The sequence below is a fragment of the Ciconia boyciana genome, chromosome 8 (genome assembly GCF_034638445.1).
Source record: "Ciconia boyciana chromosome 8, ASM3463844v1, whole genome shotgun sequence".
NCBI classification, from domain to species: domain Eukaryota; kingdom Metazoa; phylum Chordata; class Aves; order Ciconiiformes; family Ciconiidae; genus Ciconia; species Ciconia boyciana.
This window is the reverse complement of record NC_132941.1, coordinates 53,059,170-53,080,292: the sequence shown is the minus strand read 5'-3', so window position 1 is coordinate 53,080,292 and position 21,123 is coordinate 53,059,170. Positions and strand designations below refer to the sequence as shown.

General features: G+C 46.3%; 1 protein-coding gene across 2 annotated transcripts in view; it reads left to right on the top strand.

Annotated features, from left to right (window-relative positions):
- SH3PXD2A (SH3 and PX domains 2A) overlaps window positions 1-21,123 on the top strand; it is a 273,440-nt gene that overhangs the window by 98,897 nt on the left and 153,420 nt on the right. For both annotated transcript variants that reach the window (XM_072870729.1, XM_072870728.1), the window contains exon 4: window positions 12,920-12,996. In XM_072870729.1, the coding sequence (XP_072726830.1) occupies window positions 12,920-12,996 (77 nt within the window). The remainder of the gene's footprint in view (window positions 1-12,919; window positions 12,997-21,123) is intronic.

Below are 21,123 nucleotides of genomic sequence, written 5' to 3'. Positions count from 1 at the left end.
CATCCTGGCCTGGTTCCAGGTGGTCTGTGTAGGTCCACTGGTGGGGAGAGATGTGTTGCCTGCTTCCTAAATCTGGCCTGAGTATTTCTTTTTCACAGAAGTAACACCAAAGTACACTTGGACTATACAGAAGCTGCAATTGAAATTTACTGGGAGGTAGTTTCTGCAATAATTATCTACAATACCTGACATACGCCGGAATCCAATTTTGTGGCTGCACGATGCTGGTATATTTGATTTATTTCATTGTAGGCATTGCATAAAAGTATCACCCGTCAGTGAAATATCTCCATCTTTGGAGTCTAAGACAGGGAATTTTGGACGGCAACACTACACCTCAGATTATGAGTAGGGATAAAGAAGAATCCCATGTCCAATTGACCATGGCAAATCCAATTCAAACTGCAGAGGGATATTTTTCCTCCCATTAGGCAGAATGTGATTAATTTCCCATGTGGAAAATTGTTCAAGACAGACGTGCTCGTAAATTATGGCATAAGAGATCCTATTACTACAAGCTCCATCAAAACCTACTGTGCCTCCCAAAATAGAAATAAGAAGATAATTATATTAACAGCCTTTCTTGTTATTTGATGTATGACTGACATAGGCTGTAAGCTTATTTTCTGCCAGATTGGAGCCTTCATTTAAGGACAGATGCTTTGGCATTTGTGGACATTAACAATAATCCTTGGTTTCTGACATTTGAAATTAAAAATGTTACAAGAAAGTTTTAAAAATAGGGGATTGAAAGCCAATAGGTGCAAATGAGCCCACAGTTTAAACCGGTGCATCCTCTGGGGATGAAGACTTAAAAACTTCATATCCAAAAAGAAACATGGTTTTACCAGCAAGGATTCTTGAAGGATCTGTTCTAGAATCTGTGCTGTTCAACCCAGTATTTGCAAAAGAGGGTGTTAGTTATATAACTAACTTATCTGATCACAAAATTTACTTAAGATACTCAAATTTGGAGCTAACTGCAAAAAGCTGGAGGAAGATCTCATGATACTGATGGTAAAAAGGCAGTTCGGTGTTGGAAAGCACAAAGCAGTGCTATGGGGGGAAAAGAAGGATCATTGCAATCTAGGAAGGAGATTTCAGTAGTTTTGAGGATGTTTCCATGAAAACTGAAGCTCAACAGTCAGCAGCAATCAGAAAGCCAAAGGTGGTGTTAGAAAGAATTAGGCAAAGAATGGGGAACAAAACCCAGAGCTTCAGCTGCGGAAATCCATGATTTCCCCACGTCGTGAATACCATGTGCAGGTCTGGTCGTTGCCTCTCAGAAAGGGTATATAATAAAGTAAGGTGCTGAGAAAGATGACAGAGGTGATTACAGAGGTGAATTGGCTTCTGTATGAGTGGAATAAATAGACTAAAAGTCTTCAGTCTGGGACAAAGGCGATGTTTGGGATAGCGTAGAAGTTTGTGAAATCACGAAGAATTTGAGAGAGTAAGGGAGACATGATTATTTTTATTTCTCAGAATGCAAAAACCAGGTGCAGCCTGTGAAATTTGGAAAGCAAGCTTAAAGTGAACAAAAGGAAGTATTTAATCACATGCCATGTGATTAAATTATGAAATTCATTTCCAGAGGACTCTATAGGGACCACAATATCTGTGGGTTCAAAAATGTACTAGAGAAGTTTCTGTAGGATGGAGCCAACACTGGTTGCTAAAAATTATTTTCTAATTCCAAAAAAGTCTAAGCACTGATGTGCAGGAATGGGGAGTGTGTATCAGGAGAAGAATCCCATTACACGTGTCCTGTTCTTGAATTTCTTGCCTGTCTTTTACCGGCCACTCTTGTAGACAGGGAGCTGGACTACAGAGATCTTTGACCCAACCAAATGCAACACTCTTACATCGCTGCAACAAAAGCGGACTAAATCTTCTGTCCCTTTTTAGTGTGTTATAACTCCCAGTGAAGCTGCATTCTTGAATTGTAGCAGCTAAACACATAGATGGTGATCCTCCATCTAGAAATGGAGGAGATGGCATCTGTCCATTCTTGTCCTTCTACTTGGAGACCACAAGTCTGCAGGCTGGACCACCTCAGAGGGGTTATCTGAGGTACCCAACAGTGGGACTTTGTACCTCTGGCCAGCCCTGCGTAGCACTGCACACCAGGACACAAAGGCAAACAGCATTTGGGGAGCTGCCATTCCTGTGTGGTGGCACAAGGAGAGAAAGACCAGTTTGTTTGGTGGTGTGGATTTTGTTAGCAGTCAGTCCCGTTTGGCTGCTCAGTGTCTCCGTGGCTTCAAATGCAATTAATCAGGGCCCGAAAGGGTAATTATCAGCTCACATTCCTAATTCAGATTTCTGTGCCTATTCATGTTACTGTTTTTTCTTTAATTTAGCAATAAAGTTGGGGTTATTTTCATGTTTTTATGCTGCTGGCCCAGCGATCCTTATTAAAAATAAAAAATAACAAAACATTAGTTTCCAGTCTACCTTTTTTTTCTTCTCCCTGGGAAATGAAAAGGCCATATTAACTGTGAAAGGGAAACGAAAGTGTGCATAGTCTTAGGGTCCTGCTGTCACCTTGACTGAAGGCACTTTGCCTTTCATGGGGCGAGTGATTGCTTAGAGCATTAATCCCTGAAAGAGGCTTTTTATTCTGCAGTAGGCGAAGCTGTTGACATCTGACAGTGCCGTTTCCTCCTTTGGTCAGACATAGGCACCTTGCTGAACCCAGGAGAAAGTGGCCCTGAAAAACTGGAGATGCTGAGCACCCTCCACCCTGAGCTCCAGGGCAGCAGCTCTGTCCTCTGGTGTGCTCTTGCACCCTTAACACTGCATTTACTTGCATGTGGAGGAACCAAGAGGAATTTTTCAGGGAGATTGTCCTCAGCTGTCTTCTGGTGTCAGCAGGCACTGCTGGTGCCAAGTCGCACGTGAGCGTAGTTTGGATGAAGTGGCCTGAGCTGGAAATGGCTGAAGTGCTCACATATGGAGGAGCTGGCTGTGAAGGAGGCTGGTTATCTGATAAGTAATTATAGAATCATTTCCCTGATCCTGTGCATCGGCTGAGCCATGGTAACTGCTGGTGTGAGTGCTCTTAGTCGTGCAGCCAAGGGGGAGCAATCTGAGTGAGCTTTGCTGTCCCTGGGAGGCCGAGTGACTGGACACTGGCTCATGTTGGTGCAGGCTACACGCACCCACATGGATCACCGTGTCCACTGTCTACCAAAGGAGTGGGTTAGCCGTGCATCCATCAGCTGGGAAGGGGCAATAAGGGTGGCTTCATGGTCAAGAGTTAAAGAGGAGGTGCTGCTGGGTGGCCTGGCCACAGACCTGACCCAAAGGCTCGCACATCCCAGCTGGGTTATTGCGCTGCGAGCACGGACGAGGCAGGAGAAGGGGTGCAGGTCTGACTTCGGAGTCAGCACAGAGAGGTGCAAATGTGCCCACACTGGTTAGACCCCCAACGTGCTGGAAATGAAAGTGCCCATCTCTCTTCTCCTGTAACACATAGAAATCAGCTATCCCTGCCTTAAAGCACTCACTTGTGAGCCTTTGAAATCAACAGTAGCTTTATCAGGGATCAGAGCAGGCCGAGAAGAAATCCCTACCAGAGATTGTCTTAATGACACAAAAAGGTAAGACATACTGAAAAGACATGTTTGGAAACAGAGAATGATACCTGGTGTTTGAGATGGTGTCTTGGTCTGCAGATGAGCTTCCCAACTCAGAGGCCAGCCAGCTTTGGTCTGGCTGTCATTCAACAGCTTGCTTCTGTGCCTGTTGTCGTCTACTGAAAATTCAGCTTAAAATTAGTCAGAGGTTTCGCTTGGAGGACTCCAGGAGAGCACTTCCATTTGGAAAAAGAGAACAGTGCTCTGTTTTGCAAAGCACAGGGGATTTCATTTCTGAATACTGCTCTCTGAAATCCTAGCTGGTGAGTTCCAGCCTCTGACAAGCACAGACACCTAGTTATGTTTGCCGCCACGTAGTTTGTTTGTTTAATTTCTGTGTTAATTGGTGCCTTCCAAATACCACAACTGCTCTGAGGAGCACTGTCCCTGCCAATCTGACTGCTGAATTTCACCTCCTGTAATGTGGGACGTGTACATGGCAGCTGACTCAATCAAGGTCCTCCACAGGAGGGAATTTTGCCTTATTTGCAGCAGAAATAGAGGAATTTTTTTTAATTAGAATAAATGTTTGAACAGAAAGATTTTCTGGCCCTAGATGCCAAGGTAGATGTATTTTCATTCTGCATATGATCAGCAGAGGGATCTAGGGACTGGCTTTATTGCTTTCATTAGTGTGTGCTCATTTTGTGACCTTGTGAAGCCATCTTCGCATCCCTGCCCTCAATTTCGACCTGCAATGTTCCTGTAAGAGTGTATGCTGTAGCACCGCATTATTGCATGACCTACCTCCTAGTAATAATAACTTTGATCTGTGTGGTGTGAGTGCAAATATTATTTTTTCACAGCTCCAGTTCTCAACCAGCTTAAGGGTGGAGTCTCCCAAGCAGTGTTATTGCCAGTCACACCAAAGGATGTGGCTAGGACCTTACTGTGCTTTTCCAGTGTAGTTTGGCAAGGGTGTGGTGCAAATCCATCTCCCTCCAGTGACCTTGCTCCAAGGTCCTCGACCCAGTGGATGTAACGCAAAGGCTGCCTGTCGGCGAGGCTGGCGCTGGTCCAGTGTCTGTGGTGTCTTGGGCTTACTGTCACACCAGCACGTGCATTAATGACAAGTCTCATAAGAGCTTATAAGACAGTGCAAATGTTTTAATAGGCTCAATTCGTTAAGGCTCCTGCTTTAAAAGATTGAGGTGGGACCATATGGTCCTTCCCTGAGGGTCCATACCACTGAGTGTCAGTAGAAAGACTCCTGTTGACTTCAACAGACCCCGGTGAGCAAGGTGGTACTTGATGTGTTTTTGGAAAGAGTGGAGGAAGAGTTTAGTTAGTGTAGCTACAGGGGCATGGTCTTGCCCTTCAGGAGGAGCGTTTTTCATGGTTAAGGTGGCACAGAGGCATTTGAGAGGCTCTTGCCTTTTCCCACTCTGGAGCTGAGTAGCTTGAATGATACAAGCATGTTCACCAGCAAATATGTAATACAAACAGGGGCTGCTGGTTCCCAAACTCGTTGGACCAACATACAGTGATCCACATCATTCCCACACTGGCCAGGGAGTGAAAGTTACTCTTGAACGTAGCTCTGTAGACTGTCTGTGGACCACTAGTGATTTGAAGATCACAGGTTAGGAGCCACTAACTACCTAGGTGAAAGCAGGACACTGGCGTCAGCTGATACAGGAGGAAAATCAAATGTTTCAGCAATGAGACATAGTGCTTGATGTTTCTCTGATCAGTTTGGTACAAGGTCTAGATAGTTTGATCATTATTTAAGCCCTGATGTTTCCGCATGTTAGATGACTTGGTCCTGGAAATTTGGAAACAGATCTTTTCGAAGGATGTTCAACAAAACGCAGGGTGCAGTGGATGTGTAAGTGTGCAGATTCTTATCTTAGGGAGAAGTTTGCATAGGCAAGGGTGATGCCTTTGGATCTGCATAGGCTTTCCTGTTTTCTGTGCCTTTTGCTCCCAGCGTAGCAAAGACTCTGTGCAAATAGGGGGACACTCCTGCATCCTCTGTGTGAGGAAGCTGTGCTGTTTCCTAAGGCAGTGTTTCTCAGATGTTTTGAAAATGTGACCCTCTTTTGGCTCCTCATCGCTGTGGGACTCGGAATTACCATCAGGTCAGTTCCTCTGGGTGAGGGTGTGCCAGTTGCTGGTGTTGCTGGCTGCAGGTATAAATACCTTTCTCCTTCTCCCCTCGGACAAACTGACTGCTTTCTGCAATTAAAAGCAGTTGGCTGTTTGCAGGCTAAGGTAGCACTTGCAACCAGTAATTACAAATGAGTTCACTATCCACCTTGGGGAAGCTGAGCTGTGTAGTTTGAGGAGGCACCGGTTTTACTGCAGAAATTGAAGACTTTACTCACTGAATCAACACGCCCAACATTTTGCAACCACTCACAGACTGGGAAGTTCAGTTTTAAGGGAGCTGGGGACTTGTGCTCACACTGAGATCCTCTTGTGTGGGATACATGCTTTACTTTGCTGTACTCTGGTGGTAAAGTTGGTTTAAGCAAGGTGATGGGTCTCTTCGGGTTTGCTGGTGCATATGGACCAATGCACAGAGAGCTGTCCCACAGTAAGAAAATTGAAAGGATAGTTTTGTAACACTTTTGCCTGCCCTTTCCAGACCAAACACTGCATAATTTGCCTGCACTGTGATTCCTGCCTTGCTTTGGAGAGGTGGGAGATTTGCAGCTGGGGCAGCTGAAGAGGAGTTGTTTGGGTTGTTTGGGTGATAGCAGCAGGACATAGAGCAACATGAAGTAGCTCTTGGCTTATGCAAAACACTGTACAAACAGTAACAGAGCTGTTAGCTTGAGATTTGCACCCCGTGGCCCCCATCTGTCACTCCTGAATTTCAGCATCAGTGCTCATGGCTTTTCTCCTTCTTCCAGCTGTGCCTGGTGCTTGAATTCCCAAAGTCTGTACTAGCAAAGCTGTTCTAGAGCTGGTGCTGTTGTCCGTGGAGGATAGTAGCCACCCCTACAGACAGTGGACAGCAGCTAGGTTCAGAGGTAGGAGCTGTCTCCTGGTGGGGAATCCAGCCTCGCCTCTTGCCTGTCTTTGGTTTCCCCTTGTAATTATTCACATAAGGGCATATTCTGCTTATCACTTCTAATGGAGGAAGGTTTCTCTTCCTGGTGATATTCTCTTATACAAGCCATGTTATTTCCCATGCTTTATTGTTTCTTGGTGATTTTCTTTAACGTTGCAGCTTATGCACATTAAAAACAGGATCCAAGTGCAGAAGGACACCCTCCCCACCGTTCCCCATATCTCGGCAATATTGTTACTGCTCGTGTTGGCTTTCCTGGCTGTCCCATCTGTCTCCGTCACCTCTTGTCACCTTCCATAGTAATTCCTGCTGATTAGCAAAGGCCTTTATCAACTGAGGCTCTTTGGCAGCCAAGTTCAGCCAACAGTTCTGACTCTGTCACGAGTTTCTGCTTATTAAAAACGTCCTTCCCCCTCCCACCAGTGGAAACACTATGAATCATTTCCCTCCCATTTCTTTGTCAGGAGCAAATGCCATCAGTGTTAGGACCCTGGCACTGGCTTTCTGACTCCAGGAAATAATGGATGAAACAATCCATGGAAACTGGGATCCCCATGTAAAAGAAACACATTATTTTGTAAGGAGCACACCTCTTTTTTGGCCACTGTCAGATTGCCATCTGGTTGACAATCACACGTACTTCCATGAGAAACATAAAATTGTTCTTCTATCCCATAGTGTTGTGCTGTTGAATTATCTATTTTACATTGCAAGGTGGCAGTGTGTATTTAAATGCTCCATTTAGGAGCTACATTGTGTGACTGGTGCCTGAGAGTTTTGGGCAGGACCCTGAGGTGGATGTCACAGCTTAAATGGGCTGAGGGGAATTTGTGTCATATCTGATTGCACATCTGTGCCTCTTCAGTGTATAAAATTAATAACAGCTATGTGTACGTGTAAGGACTAGAAGCCTTCATAAAAATACTTGAGCAGCAAAATGGTTTTAGTTACAGTGGAGGAAGCTGCTTAGCCCAAAAGGAGAACCTGTAACTGCGTGAGGGCTAGATTCTTTACTCTTTTTTACTGATGTAGCCCCAGTGTAACTGCAAAAAGAGTATGATATCATCTCATAAGCAGATTCTGTCTCTGAGAAGTTGATCTTAGGTTGAACACATTGATTGGCAATGTATATACAGACGGACCTGGTACCTCCCAGGTTCTCAGGTAAAAAGAGGAGAGAACCCAACAGCACAGTAACAAGAACAACAGGAAGAGGCAGAAGCAGGGGCTCTTCCCTGCTCTTAGGAGACAGCTGACCGACAAAGCCTCCACAGCTGGAGCTTCTGTAGTTGGAGGCAGCACATGTCTCTCTTAAACATAAATCAGATGAGACATTTCAGTATTTTTAATGTGCCCATTAGTCTTCAGGCTGTCCACTGTGGAATATTTATCATATGGCTTGCTTCACGTACTGCCCTCTGAAGTGTGGTGACGGCACTTGAACTAGAAGATTAAATGTGAGTGTGTATTTGTCCATTTTCCCTTTGTCAGTGGGTTTGGGCTCTCCCTAACCTCTGACAGACGCTCCTTGTGTGAAACAACTGGTGTCCTTAAACCAATCCGTCACCCAGACGTCCCTTGAAAGGAGACTCAAGCTCAGCAATCGGAGAGTAAGAGCAAGAGGTGGATCTGTTCTCTGGCAGATTTGGAAAGGAGCTAAACAGCAATTTCTCTGCCTCCCTGTTGCCCCTGCCGCAGCTCCCACTCACTGCCTGGCTCTAAAGAGCAGCAAAGCTGGCAGCTCGGGGCTGAGCCCTGGCGCAGTGGTGGTAAGATCACGAAGACATCTCTAGAAGGTCTTGAGGCCTAGATATATAGCACCTCTCCTTGGCAGTGAAAGGTGTCATTAGGAGATTTGTTTTAGAGGCTGTCTTAGAGCTTACAAATCACCAGTCTGGCAGTAGCTGCTGTGACAGCTGGCATCTGCTGTGACTGTAGGGGATGTATAGCATATGTCCCCCTCCCTTGAAGAAGGAAGACTGGATTCTCCTGCTAGGCATCCCCTTGAGGACTTCTCGTGCTTCTCTGCCTAGTGATGCCCGGTGCTGTCCTGCCTCCAGACCATGCTCCACAGTGTCACCAAGCCCACCAGGAGATGGGCTTCTTCCCTTCTTCCCCCTGCAAAGCATTAGGCTATGGGCCTTTCTGGTGTGTTCAGCACAGACCTGTAGGCTTCTGGGAGAACCAGAGTGTTGGGATGCTTTTAAGCCTGTTTGTTCTTGGAGTCCATGGCACTTGTTAAAATCTGTGCTACTCTAAGTATGAGGTTATGCAGGAATAAAGTGATATTCAGAGGATGCCTTTAAGCTTGCAGAATGAGCAGCTGCCAGATAGACAAGTCTCCTGCATAGCTTTATTCTTCCCACTTTGTGCACCCGCTGTGTATACAGGAGGAAACTGAGGTCTTGTGGGAGAAGAGGTGTGTGGTCGCAGAATTGAAGACTACATCTATATATATACAGAAAGATGAAGGAATGACTTAAGATGTCCCCTACAATGCTAAATCTGATACTTTGCCTCTTATCCACATTAATTTCCTAGGAATAATATTTTCTTTAAAGAAAAAAGGATAAAAATAAATATTGTTATCCTGCACTAGCAGCAGGGCTGGAGCCCTGTGTCTTCCCCACGTCTCTCTTTCCCAGTGCTGCAGTCCTTGGAGTCATTCCTAACATGTGCCAGACCTCCCTTGGCCCGGTCCGAGCCTGGCACATAGGTGAATGAAATATTTGCACGAGGCAGCGCCGTCCCATGTAGGCTATAGGTTCCCATCTGAGTCCGAGACAGATTTCCTGTTCCCTTCCTAGCTGGGCTGCAGCATGGTTAAAAAGCCACTCGTCCTTCTGTAAAATGGGGCTGGTAGTGCCTGAGGAGGCTTAAAAGAGCTGCAGTAAAATTCAGGAGAGAGGAAGCAGCACTGTATGTACTCGCATAGAAGTAGGTCCCTTCCTTAGAGATGTGGAAACTACCCAGAGGAAAAGCCAAGCGGCACATAAACCACCACTCCACCCTCACAAGGAAATTGCCTGGGCTGTTCTGCATTTACCAGCTGCCCCGGGACTTCCCGCTTCACGTTAGCGCTGCATGAAATGCTGCTTTCCACTGCCGTCCTGAGGGCACCTCGCTGGCTCTTACGCGGCCCCGCTGCTCGGCTGTCTGCCTGTTCTTTATTTCTTTATGGCGACCCTAACTACCTCGTTAGGCACAGCTTTCCATTAAAGGGGTCTGTGTCCAGTGCACCCACTTGGAGAGCTTAAAGAGTGTACAGTGTGGGTCTCTCGGGTTACCTTCCTTCTCCAGTCCCATGGGACCTCCCCTGCTTTCGGAGGAAGACCGGTAGAAATGGGGGAACTGGAGAAAGCAGTAGTAGCTTGTACCGAATCTGCAGTGGTTCCTGCTGGTCGGTCGTGATGGCTTTGGCCGAGCTTCTGTCAGCACAGTCTGTCTTCCCAGAAAAGGGGAGAAGCTGGGCGTTTGGGAAGTCGTCCCTCCTTAGAGCTGCTTCAGTACCCCTGGCAATGAGACTTCTCTGCCTGAGGACCCCCAGGATTTGTGAGGGGGTCCCTCCTTGCTACCCACCAGAATAGGATGTGCTTGCGGAATGTCCTTGTTTTTCTTCTTGCTTTTTTCTTTGTTGATTGCTAATCCATGGTCCTCTAAACTACTCAGCTTTCTCCATATCTCAGTTTCAAATGCCATACTGGACTGGCAGCTACAGATCTTCCCCACAGCCCTCATCGAGCCTTTTCCAGCTTCCAATAGCAGAGGGAAAATCTTCCTTTTTCTGAGGGGATAAAAATGGAAGCACCTTCTGGGCTTTGCTTCATCCTAACACCGCAGTGATCCTGATATTTTCCATCTCCATTTAAGGACTGAATTAAGACTCATCATATCCTGGGGTCTTTTTTGTACTCTGTGTTTAATATAACGGTCTTTATTATATTTATCTTGTTTCTTATGTTTGAGTCTTTCATTTATTATGTTACTTTGAAAACTGGGCCTCCCTGTAAACTGTCTTTTTAGGAAAGCTGAATTGCATTTACAGGAGATCTTTAATGTGTTTAAGTCTTTGGTTCCTTTATGTTTTTATATGGTCACCGGTTCGACTTTCGACTTGTGGCTTGAACTGAAAACAGGAAAGCCAGAAAGTGAGAATGTTTCCAAAATGCCGCTTTCTCTTTGCAGTATATTTATAAAAGTTGCAAAGAAATACCAAGATCTCCCACACCAGCATTTCTGGAGCACGGAGAAAGGAACTAGTCTTTTCTCTACAGCTACCCCTACACCCCTTCCCCCCAAAAAAGCAGCTTACTGCAGTTATGCAGTACAAGTACAGTGTGATCCTGGAGACTATCAGAAATAATAAGAAATGTTTTGGAAGTGCAGATAGTTCTCCCCATTTACCAGGCAGAGAAGCAGGAAAGCAGCAATGTTTGGTGTGTCCAAAGTTGGTCGGTGCAGGGCGATGGAAGTGCGACTTTTGTTCTCCAGCAGCTTATTGACTGAATCACTCAAGCTCAGATGAACGTCTCGGACACCTATTGAAGATTTCCCCTGTGCTCTGTGACCGTGTGGCATCGCATCCTACAGGGATGGCTCAGCACCAGCTTTGTAATGAGATAACCACAGGGAATCCAGAGAGATAAATTTATGGCACTAGGAAATGGCTTTACCTCACAGGACAAACTGTTTTGCTCCCAGAATTGGGGATGGAGATAAACCACTTTCTCCTGTCTGAAGCAAAAGGCTTTAACACCTTCCAGGTTATCTGCTATGGAGGAAAAGGCAACCAAAAGGGGCAGAGTCTGGGAGGGTTTAGGGCCTCTGTTACTGGACTGTTAAAGGCTGCTGTTTCATTAACCTCTCAGCTTGTGTAATCATGACAAAATCAAAGCCACATATTCAGATTTTGGATCTGATTTCATTTCCTAGTCCATTTTCTTATCCTGTGATCTACAGATGAGTATCTCATTTGCCTGTTGGCAGAAGTTTGGAGGAGGGGGTGGTATATATGTCAGTGGTTTTTTTACGTAGACATTTTATGGACTAAATAATGCTGGCAGATACTGTTTTCTTCCACCACAAGGAGACATATAATTTATTCTTGTCTCATTACATTAAAAGAAATACAGCACAAAAGAAAAAGGGAAGAAAACCACCAAAAAAGGATATGAAGATATAATCCCTTCAAGCCAAAAAAATACCAACTCTATGACATCCTTGTGTGTGGGGAAACTCAGCTCCTAGATTATTTTGATAAACTTTGTTACAATCAATTTCACACAAAACCCAGCCGTTTATTTAATCTTAACTGCTTGCAGAAATGTCATCCAGTAAGGACACTGAGGTTGTTATTTTTTTTACTTTCAAAAAAGAGAGTTTGTTTATTTTTCTTCTATTATTTGGTTTCCCTCTGCAGATTTATAAGGGCTCTGTCACCAACAGCCCTGTATTTGCTCGTGAGCTGGCTCTGTGGTTTGTCTGCCTGCAAGGGCAGGAGCACCCACAATGGGAGGTGGCTGAGTGGGCAGGCATGGGGTGTAGATGGAGCCCCCATCCCACCCCAGCGATGCTCCCTGTGCTGCCAGCATGGACGTGCCAAAGCGGCCCCAAAGTAGAAGGAAGTGATAAGACAGTGTCGGTCCATTCCAGGATAACGCTATCACTAAAGGGGAACCAAAACTTTTTGTTATCTACAGGATGAAATCAGAAAAACTCCCTCTGCCCCGTGAGTCGCTGTGGTCCCCTTTCAGCAGCTCACACAAGCGGGACTTTGGCAGCAGTCGCCAAGGTTTCAGAGCTGCTGTGCCTGTGGTAGCGGTTGGCAGTGTGCTGCGTCTCCTGTGCAAACTGAAGACCAGCAGCATCCCGCTGCGAGAGGTGCCACGCACACTCCCATAATAGCTATTGCCCCGCATCCCTCCGTCGCCTGCCTCGCAGCATGTTTCTGTGCAGCGTGCTCCAAGGGCAGGAGCGGCTCTGCTGCTCACACCTCCTCCGAGTGTGCCATCCCGTCTGTCTTGTAGCGACGGGTGGCCACAGTCACACAAAGCAGCTGCTGTGCGAACCTCTCCAGTACTGGGACTCCTCTGTTGGGGCCATAACGGGGTTGCAGAGCTCAGCCACCGGCACTGCCGACGGCCGTGGTTGGAGCCAGGGATGAAACCCCATCTGCTGACCTTTCTGCTCGGTGCTGCCATGCTGTCCCGTGTGGCAGACGATGCCCCTAACCCTTGCCTTTCATCTGTTCCCTCCTCAGGCAAGATCCTGTTCCGGAGGAGCCATGTCCGAGACGTAGCTGTGAAGAGGCTGAAGCCCATCGACGAGTACTGCAGGGTAAGAGCCCCGGGGAGCATCTGGCAGCCCTCCTGGGTGGGGGCTCACAGCCACCACCAACACTGGGCTTTCCCTGCCGGATACTACTAAGAGCTTCGTCTGTGTTGAGCCCATCATAAGGAAGGATGGTCCTTCCCAAACACCACCAGGACTAACAGGGCAGGTGAAAGCAGGCCGCTGTTTGCTCCCAGGGTCCTCGCAGCATTTTCCCCTGCAAACTTTATGCACCGGCTTGGTGCCTCATTTACTCAGTAAAGGCCGTAGGCCTCATCTGTCCTAAATGTGGATTTTATTTCTACTTCAGCCTCGATGAATGCAGGAGTTGAGCAGGCAGAGAGGCACAACTAAGATGGCGTTTTCTTCTGTTCCCTGCCTGTCTGCCCTCAGTGCCGCACGAGGGACAGTGCCGGCTGGCGCAGCACTGGTGGTGGCCCGGTGGCTTCCAGGAGTGCTTTTCCTGATGAGTGAAAGCCTGGAAATTTATTGCAGGACAGAAAAACATGTCTGTGTTGAGAAGAAGGTTAAGTCACCTAATCTTTCCTTTCTAGCTTAGAGTTTATGATTTGATGATAATTAATCCTCTGACTGTAGATTAAAAGTCATTTCTAAGCAAGGCGAATACCCAGTTTTTGTAGAGGCATTGAGCACATCAGTCAGCGCGTAGTTTAAACCCCAGACTTCCTCTCTTATTTCCCTTGGGGTTTCGTTTCTGTTTTTAGAAAGCCAGAGGAGCAGGTGGAGAGGAAAAAATACATTCCCAAGAACTTCTCCAGTCAGACATTTGCTCATCCAAAATTGGGAGCAGATCACCGAAGTGCCTGAGGCATGCTGGAGGGGGGGGCAGTGAAACCCATGCCATCTGCACCCCCCGGGCAAGGAAGCTGCGATTAAAGTCTTATCTCATGAGATCAGGCTTTCTTGTGTGACAATTAACGCACTGTCTTCCTGCCGGCGGCCGAACAGCTTTCTTTAAAATATGTAGGGTCTCACTGCATCCCCAGCCACCCTCCTTCAGACAGGAACTGCCCGCGACGGGAGCGGTGAGGGCTGATGTCAGGGTTCACCCAGCAGATGCGCGCTGGAGAAAGCAGTGACTGACGCCGGGGGGGCAGCTCCTTCTCTGGGACCCCATTGTCTGCACCCCAGACAGATCCGACCCGACCCGACCCGGCCAGGCCTGCCGGCGCCCCGCCGGTCATGGCCAAGGGATACGTTGTGGCGTCAGCCACTGGCACATTCGTTGACACTGCGGCGCCGTGATTGCCGCCCTCCTCCTCGCTTCCTTTTTTCTCTCCTGGAGAAGTCTGGCTCAGTTCGCTCTGGTTCAGATGATACAGGGAAGATTTAATGCTGCTGCCCAGCTCGGAGACATGGCTGGATGCTTCCCCAAAGCCAAGCTGTATCCTTAATCTATTTGTTAATAGGCGCTGCTTTTATGAGCGTAGACCCAGCTGTATTAGGTTAGACCCCAGTTTCGTCCAGCCCAGTGTTTTCCATCTCCAGCAGCAGCCACAGCCATGCCCAGCAAAGAGTATAAACCCCAGGTAAACTTACAGTGACTTCTCCAGAATATTATCCCAGCTTCCACTGATTTCTGGCTCACAAGTTTCTTGTGCCTGATGTAGTGTTTTCTTATTTCATTTGTAGTTTACCATAATTTGTATTTAATTTGCCTCAGTACTTCACAGTAGAAGACGTTTAAATCTGGATGGCACTGGAGAGCGGGGCTCGTAGTCACTGACAAGCTTGAGCAGGCATTGCACCTCATGTCTGCGTGAGTGCTTCCAGAGAGCTACATCCCCCATAGTGTCTCTCTGCATGGGATGTCAGGTCTTTAAGGAAAGAAGGCCCTGGCTAACTCCTCTGTCCCCCTGGGGTGTATATTGTTGGAGCATGTACGACCATGGTTGTGCCTGAACAGTCTGGGCTGCAGGTAGGTGGGAGCTTAAGCCAGTGCCAGGAAGTAAAGCAATGCCAAGCTTTTTTTCCATCCCCTGCATTTGACTCCAAACCCATGCCCAGACATTGATTTGTGTCCAGTGGGGATGGTAGGCAAGCCTGTGCCCGCTCTTCAAAAACAGTATAGGTGTAGCTATGATGTCCTGCCTATAATCCAGTGTGGGCTGATTTCTTCGGCTTCCACTACAGCCTTCTCCTAATTACATGGAGTAAAATGAAGACGGTAGTTGGTCACACCATTGCCTGGCACAGGACGTACCCAGTCATTCTTAAATCCCACAGCACACAGCTGGCAACCTGTGTGAATAAACAGAGGGACCTGAGAGTTGCAACTCATACCTCTCCCAACCTTTCTAAGTCTGCACATTTTATGAGAGTAAGGTTTTCTTTTGAACATTTATGGTTCATCCAATTTGCATTTATTCAAATAATTATTGTCCTATGTTATTACTGCTCCAAACCTGGGCCAGGATATGAAAGTCCACAAGACTGAAAATAATGATGAAAATCAGTCACTGAACTTCAAAAGTACAAATTTAGGGAAACAGATTTTAGAAGGAGAGCTTCTTGGTACAGTAAAGTCAATGGTATTTCTGTTACTGACCTTCAGCAGGGACAGGATTTCATCTCTGGGGCTTAGCAGAGGCTTAAAATTCAGAAGTGCTTTCTTGCTACCTTCACTGAAGGTCACCACTTACAAGGTTTCTGGGAACATGACCTTCATAACCTTACTGTAATCTTTCCATCCCAATATGAAGTTTACCAGGAATGACAGAAAGCTGTGAATTGGGAACAGAAAATTAGGTGGTGAGTCTGAACCAGAGTGGCCTCACTTCACCAGCCTAAACCAGACACAGGGTCTCTCTCCATTCAGCTGTAACTACAGAGGGAACCTGAGTGACTCACTTAGCTACGACGCTAACTTCTAGAAAGCTGAAGTGAAATCCAATGAATTCCCTCTTGGTGTAAGAAGGGAAAATGTTTTGGGGTTTTTTTTGCTAATAAAATAATATTGCTCACTACTGTTTCCTGTTCTGTGGAAGCTAGTGGTGCATGTGCATGACTTGAGAGTTGGATCATGCCCGCCTCTTTGGAAGTGTTAGCTGTTTTCTACATTTCTTCCCCTATCCAGTGGATGTTTTGACTTTTTAGAGAATTGTATAGAACTGTAGAGCAAGAGCATCATTTTGACAAGTTCAGTCCTGCTTCTATAAAAGAAGAGTGCAAAGCTTATGTCCCATGCTAGTCCTAAAATGAGTAGGCAGACAACATGCTTAATTTTGAAAAATTTAGAGAATTATGCTGGAATGATGTGGGTGAAGTTGATGGAGAAAATCTGATATGGGATAATAAAATGAATAAATGAGACAATAGACCTTTGTCCACTGGAATCTGTAAGGAAGCAGAAGAGGGAGGCAAGTTCAGATGCAAAGTTCGTGGTAATTTTTTTGCCAGATGAGGGTTCTCCATCCCTTTCACCTGCCCTGGAAAGACGAAGTGCAGATGGGCCCTGACAAATGAGTGGTGCAAATGTTCAACCATTTGTTGGTTTGTTTTTCTAGACTGTCTCTGACAGAGCGTGGTGATTTGCATGGCTGAGAAGCAGGTCTGACTTCTGCTATTTGGATGTGTTGTGATTCCTGCGCTGGGCACAGGAGCAGTGACAGGCAGAGTTTGTGGGGATACTTGGCACTCAGGGGAGGTCTGCAGAATGTTCTGTATCAGCAGCATAAGCCCTCTGCAGCCTACAGCATGGGCCTCCCGACCCCTCACACCTGGGTGATTCTTCATTGCATTGTACCAGCTTAGAGAAATGCCATCACAGAGGTAATTAGGCCAGTGTTTTTGCTAAAGCTACAAGAAACTTTGAAGTTGCAATGAAAAACAGAGGAGTGGGACACACAGGGGAAGATTTCCAGGACTTTGCTCATCTGTAAACATGAAAGTGCAGGGTCTGGATGCCTGGATGTGTTACTGGTAACCTGAGTGAGTTACCAAACTGTCCTCTGCCAGTAAATGTGTGCTGCCCACTGGAATTGGTATCTCTGGATGATTTCCCGCTTAACTGTAGGCTTGGAATTACGTTAGTGTGATTTAGGGTCTTCTGGGCTCATTGGGCCTCATTTTCTTAATTTGTTTCAGAGTTTTTGCCAATGTGAAAGAAAGAGCAACTTCATAGCCTTGCCTTGCCAGGGGCATTTTATTTATTAAGCTTTTGATCTCCCAAACACACCTCTGGTGTGTGCTTGTCCAGTATGTACCGTCCTGTGTTCAAGAAGGACCTCTCAGGTTGGTGGTTCACAAAACCACTGCTCTCTCCTTATGCAGCCCTCTGGGAAGACTCAGGCCAGCATTTGCAGACTTGCATCTTTGTGCGTGTTGGTCCTAATTGAGGGAATCATCTTTGTGCAGGGAAGCTCTTAAGATGTGAAGTCCCATTGTCATAAACACTTACCTGAATTTGTCACATGCCTTCACGCTGTCCCGACTGGAGGTGGATTTAAGTAGAAGCTTACAGGCTTTTCTATAGTGAGGCTTGAGTACCCAAAAGCATGCCACCTAAATAAAAATTAGATGAGCAAGTCACATCAGTGCCAGGAAATATTGGTCATTCTTTTATTAATGTTCACAGTGTGAGAGACCACACTTCAAAAACATGATTACCTCCCTCTTGGTCTCTCAGTCCTGCCTCTCTTTCAAGGTTTAATCCTTGAACCCGTCAAGACAGATACACAGACGTTTCTGTCTCCATCCATTGTACACTAAGCTAGTGCTGATTGAAGATGGAGTAATAGTTAGTCCTGGTCAAGAACGAAAGAGTTTAAGTGAAAAACTTCAAATTTTATTTGTCATTTTTTAATCTACATTTCAGAATCCTGATGTGTTTAGACCAGCTGCAGTAATGAGAGTTAATTATTTGCAATGCCCCTCAGCACCTGGAGTAGAGCCTCACTTTCCATTGCCTTATGGTCCTTCCATGCCAGAGGCCCAGAACTATGTCCCAGTTACTTCCAGAACTCTGCACCCTCTTTTCCTTCTTCCTTCAGCTCTTTATTTATTCCTGCATCTCCCCACTTCTTCTTCAGTCTGAGTCACCACCATGTACTCTTCATCCATGTCTCTGTCTGACACTCAGGGTTTGCCATCCAGCCTCCACACTTCAGCGTTTTGGGGTCAAGCTTGGAGTTACAAAACAGAAATGAAAAGTGTTTTAATGTAGGTGAAACAATTTATTTCTCTGTTCTGAGAAATGAACTATTTTAATTGCACCTTCCCCCTTGCTGGACTCACTGCCATCCCCACGTGTCTGGCAGTAATGATTAGCGTTAATTAAAATGATAAACAATTGAGAACAGGATACTTAATATGAAAAGTCAGGGAGTCATAACCATGCGGTACTGTCAGCTGTCTCTGTGTATTTGTGTGCAGAGCTGGGATTAACCCCAGTGAACATTAGGGATCCAAGAGCGATATATCTGAACTCCCTCAATGGGCTGTGGGGAGAGACAGTCAATGATTCACCCCACTCAGAACTAGACGTCCATGGTGGGGTAGACGGAGCAGCCCCTGAAGGCATTGGTCTTTCTCTGGTGGTTATACAAGTTGATAGACAAGTGTGACCAGTCTCCCATTTTAGACATATAAAGTTCAGCGGAGTGAATATCGTTCTGTGCGTATATACACACACGCCTACACGTGTGCTGTGTATCTCTACATATATATGTCTGTGCGTCTGTTTTTTATAAATGTATCTGCATAAATGCAACACAGCACTCAGTGCATGCTTACAAGTACCTGCATGGTTTTATACCCATGTGCATGTATTTTGTGAAGCCTTTGAGCTGTGACGTAGTCCCACGGAGCTGTCTGCTGTTCACGTAACCTTAAGCAATGAACCCCTGCCTGTGCCTGGTGCTCTGTTTGCCTCGAATGCTGTGTGCGGCGTGCAGCAGCCTGCCTGCAGATGAGCTGGTGCTGTGTGAGTAGCTGGCCATCCCCAGTGCCGAGGGCTGCTTGCTCACACCCTGCCTGACGTTACAGCTTTTCTAATAGCCTTTTGAATCATCCACTCTGCAAGACTGTCTGAAACCTGTAATATAGAGAGACAGACATCGTTACAGGCTGAAATAACACATAAAAGCGTATCTCATAAGGAGCGTGTGAGGTCTGAGCAGTGCACGTCCGCCTTTGCATGCCGAGCAAGGAAACATGCTATTACTGATAATACTTGGTTGTGCAAGGCTGAATTCTGCTCCCTGGCACTTTTTGTCTCTCACCTTTCCTGTGCAAATTCCTTGCTGTTTCTGGATGCTTGCTGTTTGTAGCTGTGTGCATTTACCTCTGGTTTCCACATCCCAGGAAGAATGTCACTTCCCTGTCCTTTCCATCCTTTCACCATCTGTTTTCCTCTTTTTCTTTACCCTTCATTCCTTGACCCTGCAGTCTTTCCTTCAGGCTCTTGCAGCTCTGCCCTGGAACTGTCTTGCTGGAAATGCCAGAAACTTGCATTTTCTCCTTGCAGAGTGACAGCGGTGTCCCTCATCTCCTCAATGCACTTTTTGTTCACTCGCTGGAATCATGTTGGACTTGGCTTGCTCCTGGGTGGACGTTGTGTGTTTGCTGAAGAGATGTTTGTTTCTCAAAAAAGCGTTGCTGCTCCCTGTCACTGTCCAAAATCAATAGACTGACTCTGCCTGGTTTTACACCCTTGTTTGCACTTTCTTACCCTTTCTTAGCATTTCTTACCCCTTCTTAAGGTTTTGTTTCTTAACAAAAACAAGTAAAAATTGACTGGCTGCAGACTTACACCTGAGCTCCCTGAAAAACATGCTATGGCAAGTTACTACCAGGTAGATTTTATTTCACCTCCATGCACTGGGCTGAAAATTGCAGTACTTTGGGAGGTGATTCAGAAGCAGGAGAACCTGCCCTGCCCCAGGGCTGCCATGTCCATAGGGTGGGAAGGTGGTTGACTGGGTGTGGAAATGGCTTTGGCTGATTTCTATCCACTGCCTGCGAAAGCAGGAGTCATGGAGGTGCTTTTCAATTACCCCGCTTCAACTCGGCAGGACCACAGTGCTCCTGGAGATTTCCAGGCAGGGGACCACTGATTCAGGGGGATCAGATTCCCTAAAGCTTCTAAAGATTTAGAAACACAAATCTCCACAGCAGCTTGGTAGGATTTGTGCTCCTCCATCACTGAAAACCTACTCTGTGCTCCAGCTCAAGATTGACATCTGTAGCCTGGTTTTTGGGAAGGGTGAACACCTGCGACCTGTAGGGAAGTGGTGACTCTTTGAGAAGGTGTCTGATGTCCAGGACCCCCTGTGATATGTATAAATTGGGTATTTGTGTTTCCCTAGTAATGATATGTATCATTTGCAGTGCTTGCTCTTGCCCCATTGACTGCACAAGATCAAGCCCTTTGAGATTTCAAAACACACTGTAGATATTAAATATCTGAGCCTCATAACCTTTCTGCGGATTAGGTAAGTGTTATTGCTTGGCATTGTAAATGAGTAACTGAAGATATATCCCTGCTGAATTTGATGGAGAGAGGTTAAGTAACCTGCCCGAACCAAGAAGGGCGTTAGTAATAGAGCCATCACTAAATCTCAGCCCCATCCGCTGTTGGTTAAACAGCATTGCTTCTCTGCCTACATCTGTCTCCTGCTTGAGATGCAGCTGAATAAGACATGCTTTAATGTTGACTGTGTCCTTGTTAGCCTGTGCTGGCAAGGCATTTCTCTTTCAACATGCTGAAATTGTTACTATTCCCGGGCAGTTCCTGACTTCCCAGTGTTAGTTTTAATTTGCCAGCTGGATGCATGCATTTATGCACACTAGGAGTAAGGGCAGAGAGCTCACACCTTTGTTATGCTTTTAGGCAAGACAGCAAGACTGAGTGAATAGCACTGGGGACCAGGGCATCCTCCATTCAAAATAAAGCACTTGAGTTTTCCACCTGTTAAGTTTCATCCTATGTTAGGCACACAGCAGTGCTCTGTACGCATGCCCCGGCACTTGGACCTGCCAGGCTGTTGCTGAGCTTCGGCATCTGATGCTGCTTTCTTATTGTAAGGTATCTTTTATTCCTCTATAGTGCAGTTGCACATGACCAAAGGCCAGTGCCTCATTCTTCACAGGCCTGCTCATATCAAACGGATT